The sequence below is a fragment of the Leucopleurus acutus genome, assembly GCF_964270905.1.
Source record: "Leucopleurus acutus genome assembly, chromosome: 4".
Taxonomy (NCBI): Eukaryota; Metazoa; Chordata; class Mammalia; order Artiodactyla; family Delphinidae; genus Leucopleurus; species Leucopleurus acutus.
The window spans coordinates 71,886,000-71,909,224 of record NC_139146.1 but is presented as its reverse complement, the minus strand read 5'-3'; the positions used below and the strand labels follow the sequence as shown (position 1 = coordinate 71,909,224).

General features: G+C 45.1%; 1 protein-coding gene across 3 annotated transcripts in view; it reads right to left on the bottom strand.

Annotated features, from left to right (window-relative positions):
* DCUN1D4 (defective in cullin neddylation 1 domain containing 4) overlaps positions 1-14,048 on the bottom strand; it is a 68,769-nt gene extending 54,721 nt beyond the window's left edge. For 2 of the 3 annotated variants that reach the window (XM_082838750.1, XM_082838751.1), the window contains exon 1: positions 13,969-14,048. In XM_082838750.1, coding sequence (XP_082694876.1) covers positions 13,969-13,993 — 25 coding nt within the window. In that variant the 5' untranslated portion in view covers positions 13,994-14,048. Of the gene's footprint in view, positions 1-84; positions 262-13,968 lie in introns of those variants that run through there. The other variant, XM_082838752.1, reaches the window with a different exon arrangement.
* Positions 14,049-23,225: the final 9,177 nt, after the last annotated feature.

Here is a 23,225-nt window from a genome sequence, read left to right as displayed (position 1 = left end):
ACAGAACCTTGCCAGACCCAACAAACAGGACCCCTTCTTCACTATCACTTTACCATGCTTTACTTCTCTTTATGGCATTAGTACCTCGTCATATATGTCATATTTGTGTGTCATCTTCCTCTTGCATTAGAATGTAAGCTTCACAAAGGCCAGAACGTGCTTGCTCTTGTCCACTGCTGTATCCCTCGTACCTAAAGCAATACCTGGGAAACATCAGGTGCTCAATAAATACTCAAGGAATAAATGAATGCAGGTACAGAGGCATCAAGACTTAAATTCAATATGTTCAGGGTATTTCAGTGCATTCACACCATTAGATCTTCATATGTGAGAAGCAGCATGGTATCAGGAGACTCAAAAGGCAGGCAAGGTCAGAAAAAGGCAGCTCTGAATCCTGCTTGAGAGTTTAATCTCCTAAGGACTTGTATTTCCAATTGGACCATCAGAGGGTATGCAAATGTAACAGATAAACATGGCACATTCAAGCAGCATCAGTCCTACTCAAAGGTAATCCAAGTACAAGTGTTTCACATGTACAAGTGTTTCACATGTACAAGTGTTTCACATGAAAACAAAAAAATGACTATGGCACAAAATTTGAAAGAAATTTCACCAGACCAAGTTACGCTCCCAGAATCCAGAGAGTCCTTAATTCTGCCATAGCAGAACGCTGGCGGAGAAGTCTGAGAAGCACTGCTGTGAGCCTGGGTTCCGTGAAAGTGTTTTAATCAGTTTTTTAGATAAATTTCCCTACGGCGGGTGTGTGGCCTGGATTTAGAGCGGCCTTTCATGAAGACTACTGGAAGTGGCTGAGGTGGGAAATGATTAGGGTCTTAAGGTAGACTGTGGCAGCAAAAGTGGAGGGAAGACATCCTGAGTACAACGGGATTGCAGGACATCCACATTCAACTCACACAAATTCAACTCAATTGCTTGGCAAAATGAAGAGGGAGAGAGAAGAAAAGTCAATTGTCCCAGTAACTGCCCTCAAGGCCTCTACTTAATGAGTGGGAGCTGGGCAACAGGAATCTGAAGGTCACTGGGTGGGCTCAGTTTCCACGTGGATCTCACAACCTTGTATGAGTCAAGTATTTAAAGAAATGTATTCTTCATAAAACACAGTCCCTAAACGTAAGCCAGCTGCTGCAACTGTGCTCAGCTGAAGAGCCTGCAACCTGTCCTAACGCTAGAGGAAAGAACTGCTGTGTTGGAGACAACCTCTGAGGAGGGGCACCTTCTGAAAGTATTTCCAGTGATATTTTTAATACAGGTGATTTTCACCTTACATGTGGACTTTAGAACTAACCTCTACACAAAATGTGATGGTACTGGGAGGAAAACCAACAAGATTGCTTTTAGGTGCTGAGAGGGAAGCTCAACATTTCATGTCCTTTTGTCCAAGTCTCAAAAATTCTCCTTGAGCTACGAAAATTAGCCCAAGCAGGGTCAGGTAACTAGTTGTGGCCAAGCTGGGGATAATTCACATCTTCTAATTCCCAATCCAAAGCCCCTTCCTCCATTCTAGCTTATTTCTGATGGGAGCAAGTGTCCATGTATCTTCACACTCCATCTGGGGTAAAAAGCATTTCCCACCCAAGGTTGTTAATAAGCAAGCACACAAAGTTAGAGAACTTTAATATTAAATAAAAAGATACTAAAGCTGGTAAAATCTAAAACAACCTACCAACTTCTTTTTTTCCTTTTTGGAGAAAAGATGGTGCAGAAAAGATACACAACGCCTATATTATTTCTATTAAGTACACCTCTTTCCTCTTGTCCCTAAAGATTCACAAACATTTTATTATTAGCTAAACGCCAGGTGGCCAATCAGTGAGCAATGCTCTTGGGTATAAAAATTTTTAATAAGCACTGTGCACAGATATGTACTAATAAATACATTCTGATGACAATGAAAATGAAGAACTAAATCAGTGATGGCTTTTGGGGTGCGGGTGGGGGACTGAGGGACTGCTGAGTTTGGGCTTTACGATGGCGAGACTGGAGCACGTTTAAAGTGCTGAGATTCGATTTGCTTAGTACCCTGGAAGGTTACAGAAACCAGAGTGTAAAGAGGGGGTCAGCTTACAAGTCAGGGAGGATCTATACACGAGCTCAAGCATACAGAGTATAAGTCATTTTACAAGACAAGTACAAAATGCAATTTTAAGTAAAAAAGGTCATTAGAAATGAGTTTTATCTCAAAATAACTTGACAGACAAAATCTACCATAAAATGAAGTCTACTTCTGACGCTGTAAAAAGTAGTATTTTCAACTGGGATTACAGACACACTTTCCACTTCTGCATACCAACTGATCGCCATTTAGCCACGCGAGACGGCACAAGTGCACATCTCACTCGTTAAAACAAACATATTCACATGTGAGGCCAAATTATTAAAACACAAAGATCCGAAAGGAGTTTTCCACAGCTAGGAAAAAACCAAAAGCCAGGCTGTGGGTCAGCTTCATACCACACGCCTGTCTAACTTGTCAGAAGTAGGAATTTCTTGGTCTATAAAATGGATGGTAATAGTGCTTGCCTCCTAAGGACGCTGTGAGGATCAAACTAACCCGTGCCGCAAGGTGCCCAGCACGGTGCCTGGCACACGGCAGGCGCCACCTGAGCGGCAGCTCCGCGGCACTCTGCTTCACTTGCACGGCGAGCGGGGTGGCCTGTGCTCTCCGCCCAGGGCAGGGCCCGAGGGGGGTAGCCGCAGCTTTGGAGTCCTCTGCCCCCCAGCCCAAACCAAACCCCAAGCACCCAGGAAGCTCCTGAGCATTAATCCAGTCGCTGCACATCAGAGTCACCTGGGCAGTGCGAATACCTGCCAGGGCCCGGGCCCCAATCCAGACCAACTAAATAAAAACAGGAGTGGGGTTGTCAAAGGCTTCTCAAGCAGTCCAGGTGCCTCTACAGCGCAACCAGAGAGGAGAGTTCCGTCCCCACCCTCGCCTCGACCCCCAGCCTGCCGCAGCCAATCCATACCCACATCACAGTCTCAGCACGGGCCAGAGGGGAGTTCAACTCATTCACCACAAGCCCTGCAGCGAGAAGAAAAGATCAAGATCCAGGTTTTTCAAGGTCGAAAAGCCAGGTGAAAACTAAATGAAGCAAAGTAGCAGTGAGGAAGGTGTTAATATCATTCTCCTCATCAATAAATATTTGCTATTTATAAGGCACAAAGCCAAAAAGGTGAGCATGGAAAGGGGAAAACTGACAAGGAAAGGGAGCAGGCCATCACAGGTGACTCGGCGCTTTCACGGAACACAAGATCTGAAGTTAAAACCAACCAAGCACACCACTGCTGCTGGCTTTTCCCTCCTAACTCTCACAGGACCTGTAGAAGCGGCTGGGAGAGAAGCCACCCGCCCAAGACAGGCGGCGTGCCACCTAGCACCCGTCATCCACTGCACAGCCTGTGCCTGCTGGTGGTGTCATCTCAACGGAGTCGGCCACTCCAGGACAGCCGGTCTGGCTGCTCTCCCACCGTGACAAGGTAGACGGGGCCCTAGATTCACTCTCTTCACCCTACCCTACCCACGGAAGAACAGAGATCCGTCCACTCCATCGCTCAGAGTAAAAATCACCCTCTCACCTCACTAATGTCAGAAGAGGCCAGATTTATGGTAAAGAGTGCAGCTCTGGCCTCGGAAAGCCCTGGGTTAGAGTCCCTGCTCTGTGGCGTCCTAGCTGAGGGCCCTGCCTATAACCCAACCTCACTAGACCAGAACAGCAGGCCCCTCCTCACAAGGGCTTGTGAGGACTCCTGAGACGGTGCATGCCAAGCACTCAGCACAGTGCTGGCCCATACTGTGCACTAATGAAGGTTTATTATTTTAATCCCTATTATTATTCAACATAGAAGAGACTAAGACAGACTGAACCCAGAAGATCAAAGAGTAAAGACGGGGCAGAAGGGATGACAAGAGGACAGGTCTTTAAAACTCTCACTTCAATAGCCAGTTGCCCGGACTTGAATGTACAACACTCCTTCTCAGCTTCCTGTTTAATTAAGAACAAGTAATCTGCGGTCTAATAATTTTGGGAATGGAATCTGTACAAAGAGATCTTAAAGGGGAAAAAGATTTAAACTCACCCTCAACTACAGGAAAAGGAAAGAGAATCATTTCAAAGATGTTACGCAAAAACTACATTAGTAGCTCTACCGAAAGAAAGGCTTTCTGGCTTTTCTGCAATCTTGTTAGTTATCTCCTATAGATAAAAATTATGTGTTTAAAAAGTGCTTAATACAAATGTCTGTTTAAAATAAAATCTAAGACTAAAAACGACTATTTCATTAGTGAGTAAAGAAAAAGTATGGAAATACTCTTCTTTGCCACCATCAGTTGCCCAGCGAGAATCCATTTTTAAACGCCCACTGTCACTGTGAGATGGCAGAAGTGAGGGGAAGAAGAGCAGTGGGAAAGGAGGAATTCATCCTACACCTTATTCTGTTGGGACCCATTCCAAGAAGAAAAGAACCAACTGCAAAACAAAGATAACAGTGACAAAATATGGAATTCCAATATACCTGCCAGGTTACCATAAGGATTAAATGAAAAGCACAGATAAAACAGTGAGTATTATTTCATAGGCAGTGGAGGGAACCTAAACCCCGGAGTCAGAATGCCTGAGTTAGAATCTCAGTTCACCACCTATCAGCTGTGTGACCTTGAGAAGGCTAGTTAACCTTTCTGTACCTCAGCTTCCTCATCTGGAAAGTGGGGACGATAACAGTACCTACGTAACGTACTTCAGAGCGCTGTGGTGAGGATCACATGAGTTAACGCAGGCACGGCAGCTGGAGCAGCCCAAGAATAATCACTGCATATAAACATGTGTCACTCCCTCCCCTCCCCATCCCACTTTGTTCCTCTTCTCTCCCCACGCCCCACCTCCTCTAACTTCTCTCTCTCCCCTCACTTCCTTTCCACTCATAAACCCTCCCTGGTGCCTCTTTTCAGCCCTTCCCCCCTGGCTCCTGACCATCCCTCCACCTCGCCTCCCTTCGCTCTGGCCTATCCAACACCCATGCTATTGCCAGGCTGTTCCCTCTGCTTGGAAAGCACCCTCCCACCTCGCCCCTCAGGCACACACCCATCTTTTTCTTCACATAATAAAACTTCAAAAGCTAAACCCACATGACAATAGCTAACCCTTCCCTGAAGTATAATTTTAATGACTCCCTATTTGTTCCCAAAGCACCCTGGGCATCCAAATAACCTTGCCCTGCCCCATACTTCAACTGTGCAGGACCTCTCTGCATCCACCACTAAGCCTGCTGGAAGGAAGCTCCTTAAACACGAGGACCAGGCTCAGTCATGCTGTTACAGCAGCACCCAGCAGCAAGAAAAAAGGTTTGGTGAGTGACTAAGTGAGGGAACGCTTCACTTGCTTCTTTTCTTTCTTATAACCTGTTTTCCTCTCAAGGGTCTCCTTTTAAAGCCTAATGAAGGAATTGTCATTACACAGTAATCATTAGAAAAGGGCCAAGCGTTTCTCTAAATACTTTGTGTTCTATCTAATTTAATGCTCAGGATCACTTCTGATCTTGCCTCCTAGTTCTTTCTCTCTGCCCAGTCCCCAACTCTACTCCTAGCACATCAGCCTCTTTGCTGCTCCTCATTTACAGCCTTGCTCCCCTCCTCAGTCTCCGAATTTGTGTCCCCTCTCCCTGGAATGCCCCCTCATCTCCACCAGGGCTTGCCCGACAACCCTCTTAGTGAGGCCTTCCCTGACCGAGCCTCGTACAATTACAACATCCCTGCTCTTGCTCCTCTGCCCCCTGCACACACAGGGGCACCTGTGCACTGCCCTTCCCTGCTTGAGTTTTCTCAAATGAACTGCTCACCATCTGACATACTACATGATTTACCTGCTTGTTATCTGCATCTTCCCCCACACTGGAAGGGGAACTTCATGACAGATGAAGAAGACGGCCTGGTATGTAGTAGGTGTTCAATAAACACTGTTGACTGAACAACTCCATACCATACAGGAGGTATTCTTTATGCATGAGGAATCTGAAGCTTATACAGAGTAGTTGAGTAATTTGCCCACGGTCACACAACTAACAGAGGCAGAACCCAGAACCAGGGCCCACGCTTAACTACTATGCTTTCCTGCTTCTCAGCCTGACCCCGATAACAATTAAAAGAAATCGTGGTATCCAAGGAGCAAATCCTAGCATTGTATGCCTTTGGCCCACAGAGAAGCAAGAAAAGCCATCCACCAGAAAATCTTTCAAGGGAACAAGTCATCTAATTCAAGCCCATTCTATGTGGTAAAGTATTAATTACCAGATTTATAATTTATACAGCACTGATAGTTTTTCTTTGGATTTAACAGTTCAGTAAAAAGACAGAGAGAGATTATTACACCCTTTTATACTGTACTATCCCCATGAACAGCAAAATGACAAATCATCAACTAACACAGAGGAGGCCTAAGATGATATATATTAAAAGCCAAAAATTGTGGTGGGGGACTTCCCTGGCGGTCCAGGGGTTGAGACTTCACCTTCCAATGCAGGGGGTGCGGGTTCGATCCCTGGTTGGGGAGCTAAGATCCCACATGCCTCTGTGGCCAAAAAACCAAAACATAAAACAGAAGCAATACTGTAACAAATTCCATAAAGACTTTAAAAAAAAAAATGGTCCACATCAAAAAAATCTTTAAAAAAACTGTGGTGGGAGGTAGAGAAGTACAGACTGCAAGGGGATAAAGGGAACTTTAAGGGATTATGAAACCATTCTATATCTTAATTATAGTAGTGGTTACACACACACGTATTTATCAAATGGGTACAGTTTTATAGAATGTAAATTATACTCAATAAAGTCAATTAAAAAGCAATTAAGACTGTCAGATATAATTTTGGATAAACAAAATAAATATTCTACCAATATTATTTCCATACCTAATATTCTCAAGAATTTTGGGGAGGGGGTGGGGCGACAAAGATGGAATCAGGCAAAGACAGCAGTAAGAGCTCCATAGAGTGCGATCAGTGGGGTGACTGATGCGTGCCTCAGAGTCCTGCCTGACCACTGGCAAAAGCAGCTCCGACTGACACTGCCTGTGCCCCCCTTTAGCCTTTTGGGTCACCTCGAGCCAGTACTCTTGGACTCTGAACAGAGACCAACCAGGGTGGAAAGGCAGACCACTGCTCTTCTCCACAAGGGCCTCGGCCAAGTACCAACCCATGACGGGTCTGGATGTTGGATTTGTCCGAATTCTTAGTTGTGCGCATCAGAAACCAACTAGCTATATGAACAGCGGTTTGTTTGTTTTTTTTAAGGTTATTGCGTAGTTCACAGAATCTCTAGGAAAACCAGAGGACCAAGCACATCAGCTGTACAACCAAAACAATGCCTAAGGGCATACTGCAGAGTGCACCATTGACACAGCCTGGACCTGCCTGGACTGCAGCTCCCACGGCCTCTAGAAACTACGGTCACCACTGTCCATCCTCTTTAAATGGCCCCCAGGCACTTCCAATTTCTTCCCATGTCTTGCCTTCAGCTTCAGATTCACACCCTGGTGTGGGTGTATCTGGGCAGCTCTGCCTTTGATGGTAAGAATTCCCCAATCAGAGGAAGAGCCTGGGCCCCGAAGACTGGCAAAGGCCATCATGGACACAGACGGATGACACACCATCTCTGCAAGTACTACTGATACAGCCAGCAAGTAATGAAAGGTTTTCAAAAAATATTCACAAGGAAAATATCTTTAAAGATGGAACTAAAAAAAATCATACCCAGAGGTAATGTTATTTGGGGAGGGTGGGGATCTTCTTCTGCATCATTTAGTGTTTTACTCAATGTATTAATTAGTAGTTTCAAAAACTACAAGCCTACCTTCCTAGATGGAAAATAACTCATTAACGGCATCTTCTGATTAAAAGAAAAACAATTAAAATCTAAAGCAGCAGTTACTTTGTCTACTAGAATACTGAACATGATAGAAAAAAGATCCTTAGATCTGAAACAGTCATGCAACAATTGCTAAAATATATGATTCTGTTTAAAATTTCAATACTTTTTCTATTTAAAACATAAGCCACAAATTATAGCCTCTTTTATAGCCACAAATATTTTTAAATGTACATTCTGCTTAACAGAATAACTCTCAAGAGGTACTTCTCCTAACTTGAATCTCAGAATAAGAAAAAAGAATAAGCTGTGAAAAGCTATTAACTCTAATTTAAGCTGACCACTTACGAAGAGATGTTAGCATTAACATCAGAGGCTCAGAAACTTCACCTCCAACTAACATAGTTCACTTTCTAAAGAAAGCAAGCCTTTAGTGAGCCTCAATGTATTGTTAACATTAAGAAATAAGCCCTTTGGACCAGAATCTGGTCATAAAACAAGAAGAGGGGAAAAACAGACACATCCAGGCCGTCCAAGCCCTGCCCAAGCCTTCCCCACCTCGGCGGCCTGTTACACACCAGGTCAGAAGCAGACGCGCGTACTCTCACACGCACGCTCTCGGCCCCTCAGCATATCACCAGCACTCCGCTCCCTCTCTGAGAACTGCTCCATGCCACAGACATTCTTCAAAACTGGCATCTGCATGTATTTAAACATATATATTACTTAAATTGGTTTGCACAGGACAACTTTGTCAAAAAAGGGCATAGAATGAATAAGCATAAGTTTGTATGCCTGGAAGATAAATCTAAAGACAATGAAAGACACCTCGGAAGCATGCAGGATAGCAGGAGGAAACATTAAAATTTTCCAGATAGTTCACCAACTGCTCAAGAGTTGACCATTTAAGTTCAATTCATTACATATCTGAGGTCCTAAGCGAGGCATTCTGCTGGACCATAAAGTGGTTACTAAGTAAGACACAGTCCCAGATCTCAGGGGGCTTATCATCTAATTGGGGAGGGGACAAATAAGTGAACAAGCAGCTACTGTTAAATAAGATAAAACTGAGAACAGAAGTAAACAGTCTTTGGAGATTCAATGGAAGGAGAGAGCCTTCGAGAGAGGGAACAAGGAACACAAAACTCCCACTGAAGTAGCACTGAAGGCAGTGGGGAGGGAGCAGTGCTGGGGGAATTCAAAACTGAGCTTAAACTACAGAACAGGTTCAACCCCAGCTTCTGAGGAGTCTTATTTCAGTAAGCAACTAGGAGCCTCCGAGGTTTTGGGGTAGGGGGATCGTAAGGACAAAAATATTCAACTGGTGATGGAGAGGATAAAAAGGAGGCTGAGCCTGGCTAAAGGATTACTGGTTATTACAATACAAGAAAGAATGGATCAGACCTAGGGCAATGGCAATAGGTATGGAAAAGAAAGGACAGGCATGGGAAGAGATACAGCCTCTCTCTCACTACTGACCAGGGAAAGAGGATGAGAAATGTCTAAGCTTCCAGCTTGGGTTATTAAATGAACTGCAGTTTCATTAACCAAATGAATAAAATTAATTGGTCTTGTTTTCCTCTTTATTTTGGCTACTAGGAAGCTCAGAACCAAATATATGGCCCATTTCTAACATACGGCAAGCATTTATGTGTAGCCTGTAAATCTGTATTTTCTTTCTCTCGACAGAATTTTATCTATATTTAGTAAGTCACCTCTGTTTTAGAATGAAACAGAAAATAAATCAACAGATTAAAAAAACTGAGTCTAAGCCAGAGACAACTGGACAAAGTAGCTGATTCAGGGAAATAACTGCAGGCTACTAACCCAGAGCATTCTCCTCACCCTTCTTCCACCCTAGCAAAGTCCACATCCCACAACAGAAGCTGAAAATGCCAGACTTTCACTTTCTCCACCTCCCTCACAACTAGCAGTGGCATGAGGTCAATTCTACCCAGTGAGACTAAAGAGGAAGTCACCAAGGTGAGAAAAAGACTCCACTCTGTTAAGAGGGAACTGTAAGGAAGTATGTTCCTTCCCTCCTTTTCTTACATAGGCATGATGTCTGGTGCCACAGCAACCATATTGCACACATGAGGCAATGAGCCTGAGGCTCTTGATAAACCAAATGCTAAGAGAGGAAAAAAGTATACAAAGAGCCTAGATTCTTAAGACATCATTAGGACTCTGCACCAGCCTTAGAACCATCTATCACTAAACTTCTTGCTAACAATAATAAGTTCTACTACTTAAGCCATGTTTGATTGAATATTGTTATTTGCCAGAGGCATCCTAACTGATACAACAAAAGTCATCATGAGGTCAGTTTCTGAAACCATGATTTTTACACTGCTGACTAAGCAAGATTGTTATTATCAAGATGAGAAAAATGCAAGCATATATTATTGTCAGGAAGCAAGCAATAAGCTAATAAGAGCTTCTGGGAACAGTTAAAGATGAAAAGAGAAAAGGATATAATGATAAATAATATTTGAAAAAAATGTGATCAAGTGTTAATAGGGGTAATTCTTGGAGGCAAGAACTGAGGAAGAAAAGAGTACAAGTACAGAAATCCTCTGAAGTGGAGAAAATGAGGGGCTTTCTTTCCTGGCAACGTTATTGACAAGATAACCTGAAAATTCTTACCAGTACAGATCCTCCTCCACTTACCCTGAGTAAGACCACTGCAAACTGAAAATATCCTAGGTCGAAAATGCATTTAATATGCCTAACCTACAGATAACCGCTTAGCCTACCCTATCTTAAACATGACCAGAACTCTTATTACCTTAGCATATACTTGGGTAAAATCATCTCACTCAAAGCCTATCTTATAATAAAATGTTGAATATCTCAGGTAATTTATTGAAAACTGTATTGAAAGTGAAAAACAGGAGGGTTGTCTGCGTACAAAATGGTAATAAGCGTATTGTGTCTGACTGGGAGCTGCTGTGTCTGACGGGATGCCGCCTGCTGCCCAGCATCAAGAGAGTTATCATACATCACCAGTCTGGGAAAAGATCAAAATCCAAAATTCGAGGTACAGCTTTTATCAAATGCATATTGCTTTAGCACCAGTGTAAAGTCGAACCATCATTAAGTTGGAACCATCTGCTTAAAACAGTCAAAAAATTTTGTTCATAAGAAAACACAGAACCTCCCCAAAGGCCAAAAATCAAAGAGGAACCTAAAAACCAGAGCAGAAAGTATAAGGTGATTATGTACAGGAACCCAGGGTTTGGGGGCTGGGGGAGAGGGAGTGTTGTGTGTGTATAGGGCACCTGCCCTTTGGGATGAAATTGAAAAAAAAGAAAAGGGAAAAAAATGACTAGCCTAATATTTTCTTTAAAAACACCATCTTGTACAGCTCTTGTTTTCAACCTCATACACTTCACCCTTTACAAGAGCAAATTCCAGTGATACATGCACATTAAAACACACAAACAAACATGACCATGTTACATATCACAAAGGATTTCCTGGGTATTTCACCATAAGCTTAAGTAAAATATAAAATAGATATAAATCTTTTCCTGATAAAATCACACAAGTACTCAAGTTCAGTTCATTTGTAACCATACCAGTTTCCAAATCTTTGGACTTCTTGGTAAAATTTTTATCATTAGGGTCATCATAATACTCTTCTAGTGACCATGCTACCAACAGTTTCAAAATACCCTATACAACACATAAAAATACTCTGTCATCTCTGAGTTAATCATTACAGGTTTTGGAGTCATCGCATATAAATGGTAAAGAAAACTTGGCAAAGGATGTGATGTTTGGAGAGTCTACAGTCTAAATGGATGGTTTCTAATATGAAAGAACAGAAACGAAAAAACATGGAAACCTCTTAAGGTCCTGCACTGAGTTTACCTTCCTCTAGTCTCATTTGCTTCCCATGCTTCTTTGAAAACTGAAGACATCAAATATACCCTTCCCTCACCTTCACATTTTCACGCTGGCTTAAATGAATGGGACCATGTCCACCCTCAATTCCATTAAGCCGCCTCCAACAGTCATTCATTTCAAGCCCATCCTTTTTCCAAAAGTCCCCTTCTCCTTTGGCAATCCAAACAGCCCAAGAACTACAAACACATAATTTATACTATCTTCACAAGGTTTACATGTGTCTCCACTGCATTCCCAGATTTGTCTAAGATGGAACATTTTAACCTAGTGTTTATATACACTGGATGCCACAAATATACACCATCCTAAACGCTGCTTTAGATTGTGTTGCATCTTGAACGTTTTTCCACAACCTATGGACTAGATGGTTCAAAACCAAGCATTTATTCTATAAGTAAGGCCACCAAACGCAGAGGGAAATAGTCAACTCGGGGATCAAGAACCTAAGTGCGAAAGGACTGCGTCTGGCTTGGTTCTCTCCCCCAGCCGCTGACACAGGGAGAAGGTCCCAAGGGACAGGAGCACCGCCCTACAACGCGCTCGAGTCCGCGGGGAATAAAGCACGAGTTAGCAGAGCTGGGAAGCTCTGAGGGGCGCGCTGCATTCTGGGACTCGTTTCCACAGTTACCCACGTGCACCCAACCCAACCGCGGCCCGGACTACAAGTCCCAGAATGCCGCAGGACTGCTTTTCCCCTTTCCGCGGGACTGCCTTTCGCCTCACACCCGGCGACTGGAGCCAGACCCTAAGGGAAACCCCTAAAGCGCCTTCTCCGCAAGGCTGGGAGAGGTCGCGCCCCGCGGGCGCTGCGCGGGGCCTGTAGTCCGGCCCTCCCGACAGGGAAGCGGGTCCCGAGGCACCAGCCTCCACACCTGACGACCAGAAATTAGACAACTGCGTCACAGACTGCCAAATCCACGGACCGCCAGGGACCACCCTCCGCCCCACGCTCCTGGCGTCCAGGGCCGACCCCTCCGTCTCCCGCCACGGAAAACCCGCAGCCCGCTCCCCTGCCCCGCCTCCCACTCCCGCAGCCAGAGCCCGCGCCAGCGCTGACCTCGCTTCCCGCCGCTCGGGGGAAACCGCGGCCAGCGCCAACCTCTGGGCACCTCCCCCGCCCCCTCCACCTCAGCCCCGCCCCCTCCTTTCCAAGCACCCCAAACCTCAGAGCTCCCCCTCAAGGAACCCGGCCCTAATCCGGGGGAGGATACACCTCCCCCAAACGCGTAGTCTGACACCTTCCCCCCAGCCCCACGCGGACCGAATCTGGACAAGACAGTTTTACCCCTGCCCCGGCCCCTCCCAACCTCCCTTCCCTCCCAACCAGCTCTTCACCCCCACTGCACCTCCTCTACCCCTACCTCCAACCCGTCACCCCAAACCCTCCCCACCTTCTTCCTCTCCACTCCCAATTACCCTACCTTCCCAACACCTGCTCCATCCTATTACCCCGACGTCTGCCTCCTCTCACCACTCCCAGTTACCCCTCCACGCTTCCTAAGGCCCTACCGCCCGCCGGACTCCCCAACTATCCCATCACACCCCAATCCCTCCCACCATTCGCTTTCCCATTACATCAGCCCTCATCTCCTCGCCCGCCCTCCTGCCCCGCACGGCCGCTGCCCCCAATCCCCCACCCCATTGTTCCCCCCCCACCCCCGCCATCCAGCCCTTCTTCCCATTGTCCCCGCCCCCGCGCTCCCCTAGCACTCACCCGCCTTTCTCACGGAGCCGCCCGCACCGCTCGGCCCCTAGGAAATCCTCACCCCTGCGCCCCGCTCGCTCGCTCCCTCTCTCTCCTCCGCCGCCGGTGCCAACCCCCAGCCCTGCTCGCTAGCGCCCGCCGCCGCCTCCACCTCCATTCACCCGGGACACTCTGGTCCCGGCCCTTCATCGCACGTCCCGCCCCCCCCTTCCCCCAACACTGAAATGGAGCCAGTCCCCACCCCCCTCACCTCCGCCCTCCCCCGGCAGGCCGGCCCCTTCCCCCCACGCCCGCCCCCGCCCCGCGCCGCCCGCAGCGTCACCGCCCGCCCTGGCCCCGGGAGGGGAAGGGGTGGCTCCCGGGCAGGGTCTCCCGGTGCGTTTTGGGACTGGAGGCGCAGAGCGGGGACTGTGGGAGATGAGCAGAGAGTGTTGGCAGCCGCCCGCTCCCGGCCGGCTAGCTCTCTGTTACTCACTGACAGCGGCGGCATCCGAGTGCATTTTCGGGTAGCTCACACCGCGCTCGCCGCCCAGGCTCCCGCGCTCGCCTCGCGGTCCCCCCACCGGCTCGCCGCACCTCGGCTGGGAGCTGAGGACCCGCCGCCAGGCACTCCCGACCCGCCCACCTCTCCTCCTCCACTGGCTGAACCTTGACTGAACGACCGCCCCTCCTCATCTCTCATTTGGCAAAGGGAGTGCGGAGAGCGCCGGTCTGGAGCTGGCAAAGAGGCCCCGCCCCCCGAGGTCCAATGCGATTGGTTCCGGCGCCTCGTTCCCTAACGCCCCTGGCGGAGGCCACGTTCTGGGAGAGCAGGTTGGACCCGACCACTGTCACTCAGCCCCGGGGGTCCAAAAGCGCGTGTAGGGGCGAGGCTGGGGAATTGGTCCACCTTGACCCTGAGGCCCCGCCCTGGGCGGGCGGGATTGGTGGAGCTGTAGACCAACCGAGAAAGATGGGTTGGCGTCTGAAACAAAGCACGCGAAGTGTTTCCCGAAGAACCGAACAGGGGAAGACCAGTTGGGGCGGCTTGCATCCCGCTGCACAGAGTAGGGGAATCAGCGCTTCCCTCGCGCCTGGCGCGACGCGTCGGAGTCTCCTGCTTGTCTCCACGCCTCCGAGCGGCTCTCTGCAGGAGCCCAGTCCGCGCCGAACTTGGACTGGGACTTCTCTTGCTAGCCGTTTCGTACAGCTAGAAACTGGATAAAGCATCGCCGCGTCTTCATTTCCAGCAAACTCTCTGGTGAGGAACAAATTCTTCCTTGTACAACAGCCCATCCTCTCCTCGTTTTCGAAATGCACTTCTTTTCCAGAGACAGCACATTTCTTCCTCCTTCATCACAAATGGGCTGTTCTAAAGGCTTCAAATGCTGCGTTGTCGGTGATACACAATGTGCGCTCCCCCAGACAGCGTGCAGGAAACCCAGGGCCACCCTCTGAGCTTCGGGCTCAGTCTGGCACGTCGGCGAGTCCAGGGGCCAAGTAACCAGCCCTCAAAGGACAATTAGCGTAAGCGCATAAGTCAGTAACGCCAAGAAACTGTCCAGAAAACAAAACTGGCTGTTATTTGGCAGAGGAAGGCGTTAATTTAGGTGACTTCTGACCATTTGAGTTTCCTAAGTCAAGAATTCGCACCATTTTCATGAGTTCCGACCAGTTTTTCTTAAGGCTTTCAAACCAACTCATCACACTCAACCATATTATTGTAGCGGAATGATATTTTGAGATATTAACGGAGGACTGTCCCCCTCCTATCCCAGCCACAACACACAAACACCGCTTCTCTATATGCAGAAGCCCTGCGCCATCCTGCCTCAGAGGATGGATGCCTCAGAGGATGGATGCCTCAGAGGATGGATGACACTAAGAACGACCAGTAACAAAACAGTCGTTTTTGTTTTAGACTTATACAGCCAAGGCTTTTGACTTGCAGGGTTCTGAAATTTAAGTTTCAAATCAGGGCATAAATATTACGGCTAAAAGCAACATATTTGAAAGAACAAGATGAAACCAGTTCCTCTGTCCCACACCACTCCCCTTGTAATATACTCTATCCGTCTTAATCCCTAATGTCTCATTAATAAGTTACATCCTTATAATTTTATATCTATAATGTTTCTGTCATTCAAACACTTATGGATCACTTCATCAAATCATAGATTCTCAGAATTGAACCTGATTTATCCACTTCAGGTTTAGTTCAGACAAGACAAAAATCTCATCTCATCATTGGTGACCTTTAACCTGACAGAGCGTCAGCTGGGCCCTGCAGAGGTGGGTAGGTGCCTCTGGTCTCTGAAATACTTGCCTGTTTCAATGATATTGCAGTAGGTGCAGTATGCTGAAGGGTGGATCATTCACAGAATCAGAAGATACTTTACATCATGACACTAGGATGTCCGGCACCATACCGAAGGCTAGGAATAGGAACTAAAATGTTAAATCATGTCTCAAACATCTGTGAAAAAGATGGCACTTTTGACAACATCTATCTGCATGTCCAGATCAGCAATGAGTCTGCAATTGACTTCTACAGAAAGTTTGGCTTTGAGATTATTGAGACAAAGAAGAACTACTATAAGAGGATAGAGCTCGCTGATGCTCATGTGCTGCAGAAAAACCTCAAAGTCCCTTCCGGCCAGAACACAGATGTGCAAAAGATAGACAACTGAACAAATTACAGATGAACTTTCTTGCACTTGCTTGTCGCCAAATAAAAAAGAGGCCCATTGATTCCCCCCTCCACCCCTTTCTTTTTTTTTTTTTTTTTTTTTTTGCAGTACGCGGGCCTCTCACTGTTGGGGCCTCTCACTGTTGTGGCCTCTTCCGTTGTGGAGCACAGGCTCCGCACGCGCAGGCTCAGCGGCCATGGCTCACAGACCCAGCCGCTCCGCGGCATGTGGGATCTTCCCCGACCGGGGCACGAACCCGGGTCCCCTGCATCGGCAGGCGGACTCTCAACCACTGCACCACCAGGGAAGCCCCCACCCCTTTCTTTTGAAAAAAACAAATTAGATCTTTTGGGGCAGATCTAATTGTCAGCATGTCTGTCCTTAGTCTGAGCAGAAAAACTGCTCCTGCATTCTTTACCCCATTTGTGTTTTCAACCTATTCTACATCTAGGAAACATTTATAGTTTATACAAGTTTATAATATTTTGCATATGTAATATTTGTATGGCTTTTTACGGCTTATCATGGTACTTCAAGGGCTGAGACACATTATTTTGCACAGAAATGGACTTGTTTCTTGAGACCTCTAAATTAAAATAAGGCCACAATTAATTTCAGGTAGTCATTTGCTATGTTGATTTATTTGCAGCAAACTGTATAATAATGTATATAATGGTTAATCTACATGAGGTACCTGCCAGCTGTTTTGCCCCAGCACCCAACACTCCTCTGGCCCATGTGGTCCATAAAAATGTATAGAATATACAACTTTTGTTATTTTCCAGCATCACTTTCAGAGTCAGTATGATTATTTTCAAAGACAAAAAAACGATGTAGAAAGTAATTGACTCAGATCTTTCTAGTGAGTTGGCTATAGCCTGAGGATTGAGAGGCAAAGCTCATAGTCTGCTAAGCCTCCCTGCCCCACATGTGTTATGAGTAATAAAACAGGTATAATTAAATGACTGCATAATATTCTGCAAATATTACCCTGTCATTTTAATAATCTATAAGATTATAAACCTTTGAGGGTAGGAAGCTTGTTGTATTTATCTTTATGTCCCTAGCACCTAGTACAGTGCTTTCAAATAGTAGGCACTAGTTAACTCTTCCTCAAAGTGAACTGAATGTTGACTGTAAGGTGTAATTTTAAATCTCGAAGGAACTTTGGAGATTATCAAATCCAACTTCCTCATTTTAGGAATATGAAACTTGAGGTCCAAAAGAGTTAAACATGTAGTCGAAGTCACTCAGCTAGTTAATAGCAAAGCATTAATTAAACTCAAGTATCCCAACTCCTAGACCAGGTCTTTCCCCTGCACCGCACTGTCCAATTAGCAAGGCTTCAAATTCCAAAGGTGGGGAAACAACTCTCCCTTTCCATTTGAAAGTTATTATATCAATCTACTTCAAATTCTGTACTTCAGAGCTGGAATATTGCCTTCTTTTTTATGAAGTTCAGTACGGAATTTTTTTAATATATAATACATTTCTATTTTTTCTCATTGGTAGCATTCCCAAATCACTTGATCCCTGTGGGGATGTCTACTGAGATAATAATGTTACACTTCTGTGCATTTATATTCATATCCTTGGAGAAAAAAGTTAATAATTGTCTTGGGACTGTGGTGGGTAGAGATATTTGGGAATGCAGTCTCTATGCCATTTTGCTTCACCCAGTTGCTGCTTTAAGGTAATATTAAAGCAAGTTACTTTGTGTCAACCGATACCTAATTTAATTGGAATCTTTCCATATTATGTGTTGCCCAACATTAATTTTAATCATGTATTTTTAAATACCTTAAGCCTAGATTGAAATTTGATATGGAAGAGTCTAGTGAGAAAGAATAGCAGTGCTCTTTAACAAAATTTTAGAACTTTTCCCCAAATTCCACAAATTCCATTATAGCTTGCTTTTCCTGCATGTATTAGGGTTGGGGTTACAGAATGGAGAATGGCACAGTCCTTAAGACTGAAATAAAGTTGGGCCTGCTCAGACAAATAGATAAATGTGCCCCGTGGAGATGTGAAGAGAATGAGAAAACAAACTGCAGGAAGGAATTAATTCAGCCTCAGATTACAGTGAGAGAGTGTGTAGAACTCCACTAGTTACAAAAAGTCCAGCTAAGTGGGTTTCCAGGATATGGGGGGTGGGGGGAGGAGTAAATATATCCATAGAGATCAGGATGCTTTATTTCTCCAAACTCATAACCAACTGACAATTTGCTGACCCAAAGGATGACGGCTTTTTTTAATGTTTCCAGTGTGATAAGCTCTACTCTTACAGTGCTTTGCTTGTTAATTATTCCACCTAACTTCACAACACCCCCAATGGAGTACTAATATTATCCTCAAATTACAGATAAGTTAACTGAGGCTTAGAGAACTTCAATAACTTGCCACTCACCTAGTAAGTAATAGTGCCCCCTAAGTAGCCAAACTCCCTGTGTTATATAGTGTCCTCATGCTGGGCTTCAGTTCTCACTCTTCGTAATCAGGTTAATATATGCCCTACATACGTGAGAGATTTACTTATAAGGATATAATAATATGGATATGAATGTGCTTTTAAAAGATAGTGTGTGAAACCTGGCCTTTTTCTGGAGTTGAATATCTAGCCACTCAAGCTGTCTTTGTAGATATATATTATGAAAATATGAGTCAGAAAGATTATTTCCAGGTTACTTCATCTTTCTTATCTATTTTATCCTTTTGATCTTATTTCAGAAGCAGCTGTCTACTTCATGGTATATTATTATTGAGGTTATTTATCCAGAGTATCTAATGAGGTCCTACTAAATGTAATAAATATATATCAGTGAGAGGGGGCAGCCTCTTCAGCCTACTGGAATTAACCTTTTAACCACTGAGGCCTGTGTTATTGGGAACCAGTTTCAGCTCTTAATTTAATTACATATGTCACTATAACATATGTTGCTTTTCACATATATACATAGAACAGTTTTGCAAATAGCCACTTGCCAGATGCTACTAGGGTAATAAAAATGTTGGTTTCATTTCTCAACACCTGCATATAGTCAGGTTCCAATTATCAGGTTAAAGGAAAAAGCATAGAAGTAGACATTTTCCTCATTGTTACCAAAAAGGACAATCTCTGCTCTTACACTAGAGGTCAGAACACTGACTATTAAACAAGTAACAGTCACTACTGGTTACTTCATAAAATTGATATGCTTCTGTCATGTGGGCTTATAATGCACATTCAAGAGACTTCCATTTTTTTCATCTGCCTCCACTGGGGCTCTAACGTGTGTCCCAGTATAAAAAAACCTTAACAGATGGAACTTTCTGGAAGCACCTCTACACTGGACATTTTTTAGCCTTGGAGCACTTTTGCCATTTTTTTCTGAAGCAGAATTTAGGCTTTCTGGCGCTAGATGGCCTGGATTAAAATCGTATTGGTTCCTCATCAACAAAATAGTGAAAATAGTAGGACCTACTTCGTAGGAATGTTGTGAGGATTAAATGAATGAGTAAATACAAGTAAAGCTCTTAAAAGTGCCTGGCACATAGTAATGCTCAATAAATGATAGCTGGGCTTCTCTGGTGGCGCAGTGGTTGAGAGTCCGCCTGCCGATGCAGGGGACGCGGGTTTGTGCCCGGTCCGGGAAGATCCCACATGCCGCGGAGCAGCTGGGCCCGTGAGCCATCGCCGCTGAGCCTGCGCGTTCGGAGCCTGTGCTCCGCAACGGGAGAGGCCCCAACAGTAAGAGGCCCATACACCGCAAAAAAATAAAAAATAAAATAAATAAAATAAATGATAGATGCTGTGGTCTGTGTGACACTCTCTGGGACTCAGCACGTTCTGGAATATACTCTTCCCCCTCGCAGTCAGCTTGTCATCCCAAATCTGTCTTTTCCTCTGAGCTAGTCCCTGACTCCGCAGTCACTATGTTCTGTTAGCTGGGCTTCTTTCCTCCCTTCTAGAGTTTACGGTGAACACTGAATTAGCATACAAGAGCGTCCTTCACTAGGACATGCCACCAGTGTGAAATTAGTCTAGTTTGGAACCGACATGTGAGACTTTATACATTAAAGAAAAAAATGAATACCCAATATCAATGCCCGCCATTCAACCTCTTTAAAAACTTGCTTAATGAAAATTGATACTGGAAGTTCAAATGGATATAGGAAATTCCTGCGACTGTAGAAAGATGGTATCCCAAACGAGTAAACAGATCGTAATAAATTACAGGGGATTCTACCTGAATAGACACATATTGTGTTCCCATAATGAATAATTTCTCTTCCTTGTACTTTGATGTAATACATTTCCCTGAAAGCCACAGTTACTGATATAAAAGATTTTAAATCTGCTATACTGGGCCAGCCTGAATTAAGACTCAAGCCTCACCTACACTTAAACCCTAGAACCGGCATTAAACTTGTCTGGGCCTCAGTTCCTTCATCTATAAAAAAATGGGAGTAATACCTTCAAGGGATAAATAAGATAAAATATATAAAAGCATTTATAAAAGTAGGAGGGGAGCAGGAATGACTGCTTGAGCACCAATTATGTGATGGCATCACATATTTCTGTGTGAACCTAATGCAATCTTGTGAGATGCAGTAGGCTAATTTTTATGCTTGGGACTATTTCGGGTAAAAATGAGTCTGTATGTTTAAATACCTAGAAGATCCTAGTTTCTTCCTTTATGAAGCAGCCATCTTAGGGATCTCTCAGAAAAGCTAAGAATTTTTCAGTTACACTGAGATTTGACATCAGTGTTTAAATTTCAATTTCATTTAGCAATGAATTTTTTTTTTGCCTCTCCTAGATGTAGAGAAAATTTCATTTATTTTTGAAACTATTTCTAACCTTCAAGATTTCTTGACACATGACTATTAGGGTAGCATTAATAAGCCTTTTTTTTTTTTTAACTAATCTTTTCTCCAGCACAACTATAAGATGCCTAAACCGACACCTCTCTTTTTTATCCAGGGCCTTTTATTTTATGGAAATCACACCTGTCTAGGGATTTAACAGAATATTTGAATTAAAATGTATTCATTCATTACCACATGTTCTTCTCTGAATTGGGTGTTTCCACCTTAACCGCATTGAGCTAATCAAGTCCTAATGATGTCACATTAAATTCAATCTCAGAAGGTATAATTTTCCAATAGAATCTAAACAATCCATGACCTTTAGAGTGACTTTCATAAGTACAGCATTGCTTCAGTTACCCCAGCTAGCAGGGCATAGACAGAAGGAAAAACCATTTTACTCCAGCGTCGGCTCCTGTGTGTTGTTGAAATGAGGCTCTTCATTTCTCCTCGCCTTTTCTAGCCTGCTTCCATGAATACAGTATCTTTAACATCCCTCTCAGGGCAGTACAGGAGGCCCCACCCATCTCCAGACGTCGTGGCTGCCGAGCATCTCATTATGGCAAAGGGAAGCATTCTGGGAGAGTGGGTGGAGCGGCAGACAGCAATAGGAAATGGGGGAGGGAAGAGGGGCACGCGCGCTGGGGAAATATATGCCCACTTCCTTGGTGATGACAGCATGCTGTGGAAGTATGAACTTCCTGTTTTAGAAAGGAAGATGATGTAGGATGTCGAAAACCCGTGACTAAGCCGATTCCAGGCCCTGCAACCTAGTTACACCTGCCTCAGCTACCCCATACCTCCCAACAGTCGCGCCTGAACCCCAGTTGAAGCTACCCCCGGAGCCACGTTGGTGGGAGGAAAGCAGTGAATCCAAGCATTTAAGGAAAACATCTATGGTTCCAAAACAGAAACAGAAAAGCATTTGGAGACACACGTGCGCGCACACACAACACACACACACACACCACTAACTTACAGAATTGAAAACTGTTTTCTTCCCACTAAGCTGAATGCTTGCGTTTTACTTTATTCCTCTGCCTCAGCCAAAATAGGTCAAAGCAAATGCCTTTAACATTTGGGGAATCACAGACTCCCTTTAAGAATCATTGAAAATGATGACTTGTCTGTCAAAGGCCAGAAACCTAGCAACGCCCACCCTATCACCCCCTAAATTACGAATTCCTAGATTAGAAATTCGTTTTAGTTTACGAGTTTAAACTTTTTAAAATCAAGGCACCTTAGGGACTAGTCCGTGGCTATCAGTAATTTTGTTAGTGAGAGACGAGTTCCACTCTTAGCTTTCCTCCAGGCAGGCTGACTTGGGAGCCTGCGCTCAAATAATGGGAGGTTTGTGAGGGCAGTGGAGGGGGAGGGGAGCAGTTTCAGGTGGGGACGGGGGAAGCTTGGCTCTGGAGGGCAGCATTTTCAAGTCAGTGTGGAGGTATCAGACATAGAGCAAAAGACGAGCCGTGTTCTCTGGAGAGGAGATGCCAAAAATAAACTTCCTTTCTTTCCAGATTTTGCTCACCTCCAGTTCCAAACTGGTTGCAGTCAAAACTGCTCTTTCTGCAGCCAGCCACACCCAGACCCTGGGCCCTACCCTGCCCACAATCGTCCAGTGCCTTGTCTCTCCTTTAATTGTTTCTTCCCCTCCTCCCGGACCCCAAGCCCTCACCAGCCCCTGCTGAGCTCTAGGCCTCCCAGCCACCCTGCCTCCCCCCCCGCCCTCGCCCCGCACGGTCTGGTGGGTTTACCCTGAAAGTCCAGCCTCGGGCCTTTGCAACGGCTTCCATTTTATTCTCCATCCCTCCATCCTCACAATCACTTTTTCTGGCTTCCAAGCTCCATCACCACAACCTTAGTCTGTTCTAAACCTCCATTCAAAGTTTATAACTTCAGCTTTGGGAAACATTTCAAACCCACAGACAATTTTGGGGGGACTATAAGTATTGGCAAACACGTACCACTCACTTGGCACCAGGTACTGTTCTAGCACCTGTATGAACTCATTTAACCCTCCCAACAATGCCACAAGGTAGAAACTTGTGTTAAACTCATTTTATAGATGAGGGCACAGAGGCACAAGTAGGTAAAGTAACTTGCCCAAAGTCTTACGGCTAGTGAGAGGCAGGACCAGGAGACTTAAACCCTCGCAGACTTGCTTCGGATCTGTATTTTCAGTCACTGCTGTATTACATCTTTGTAGAGCATT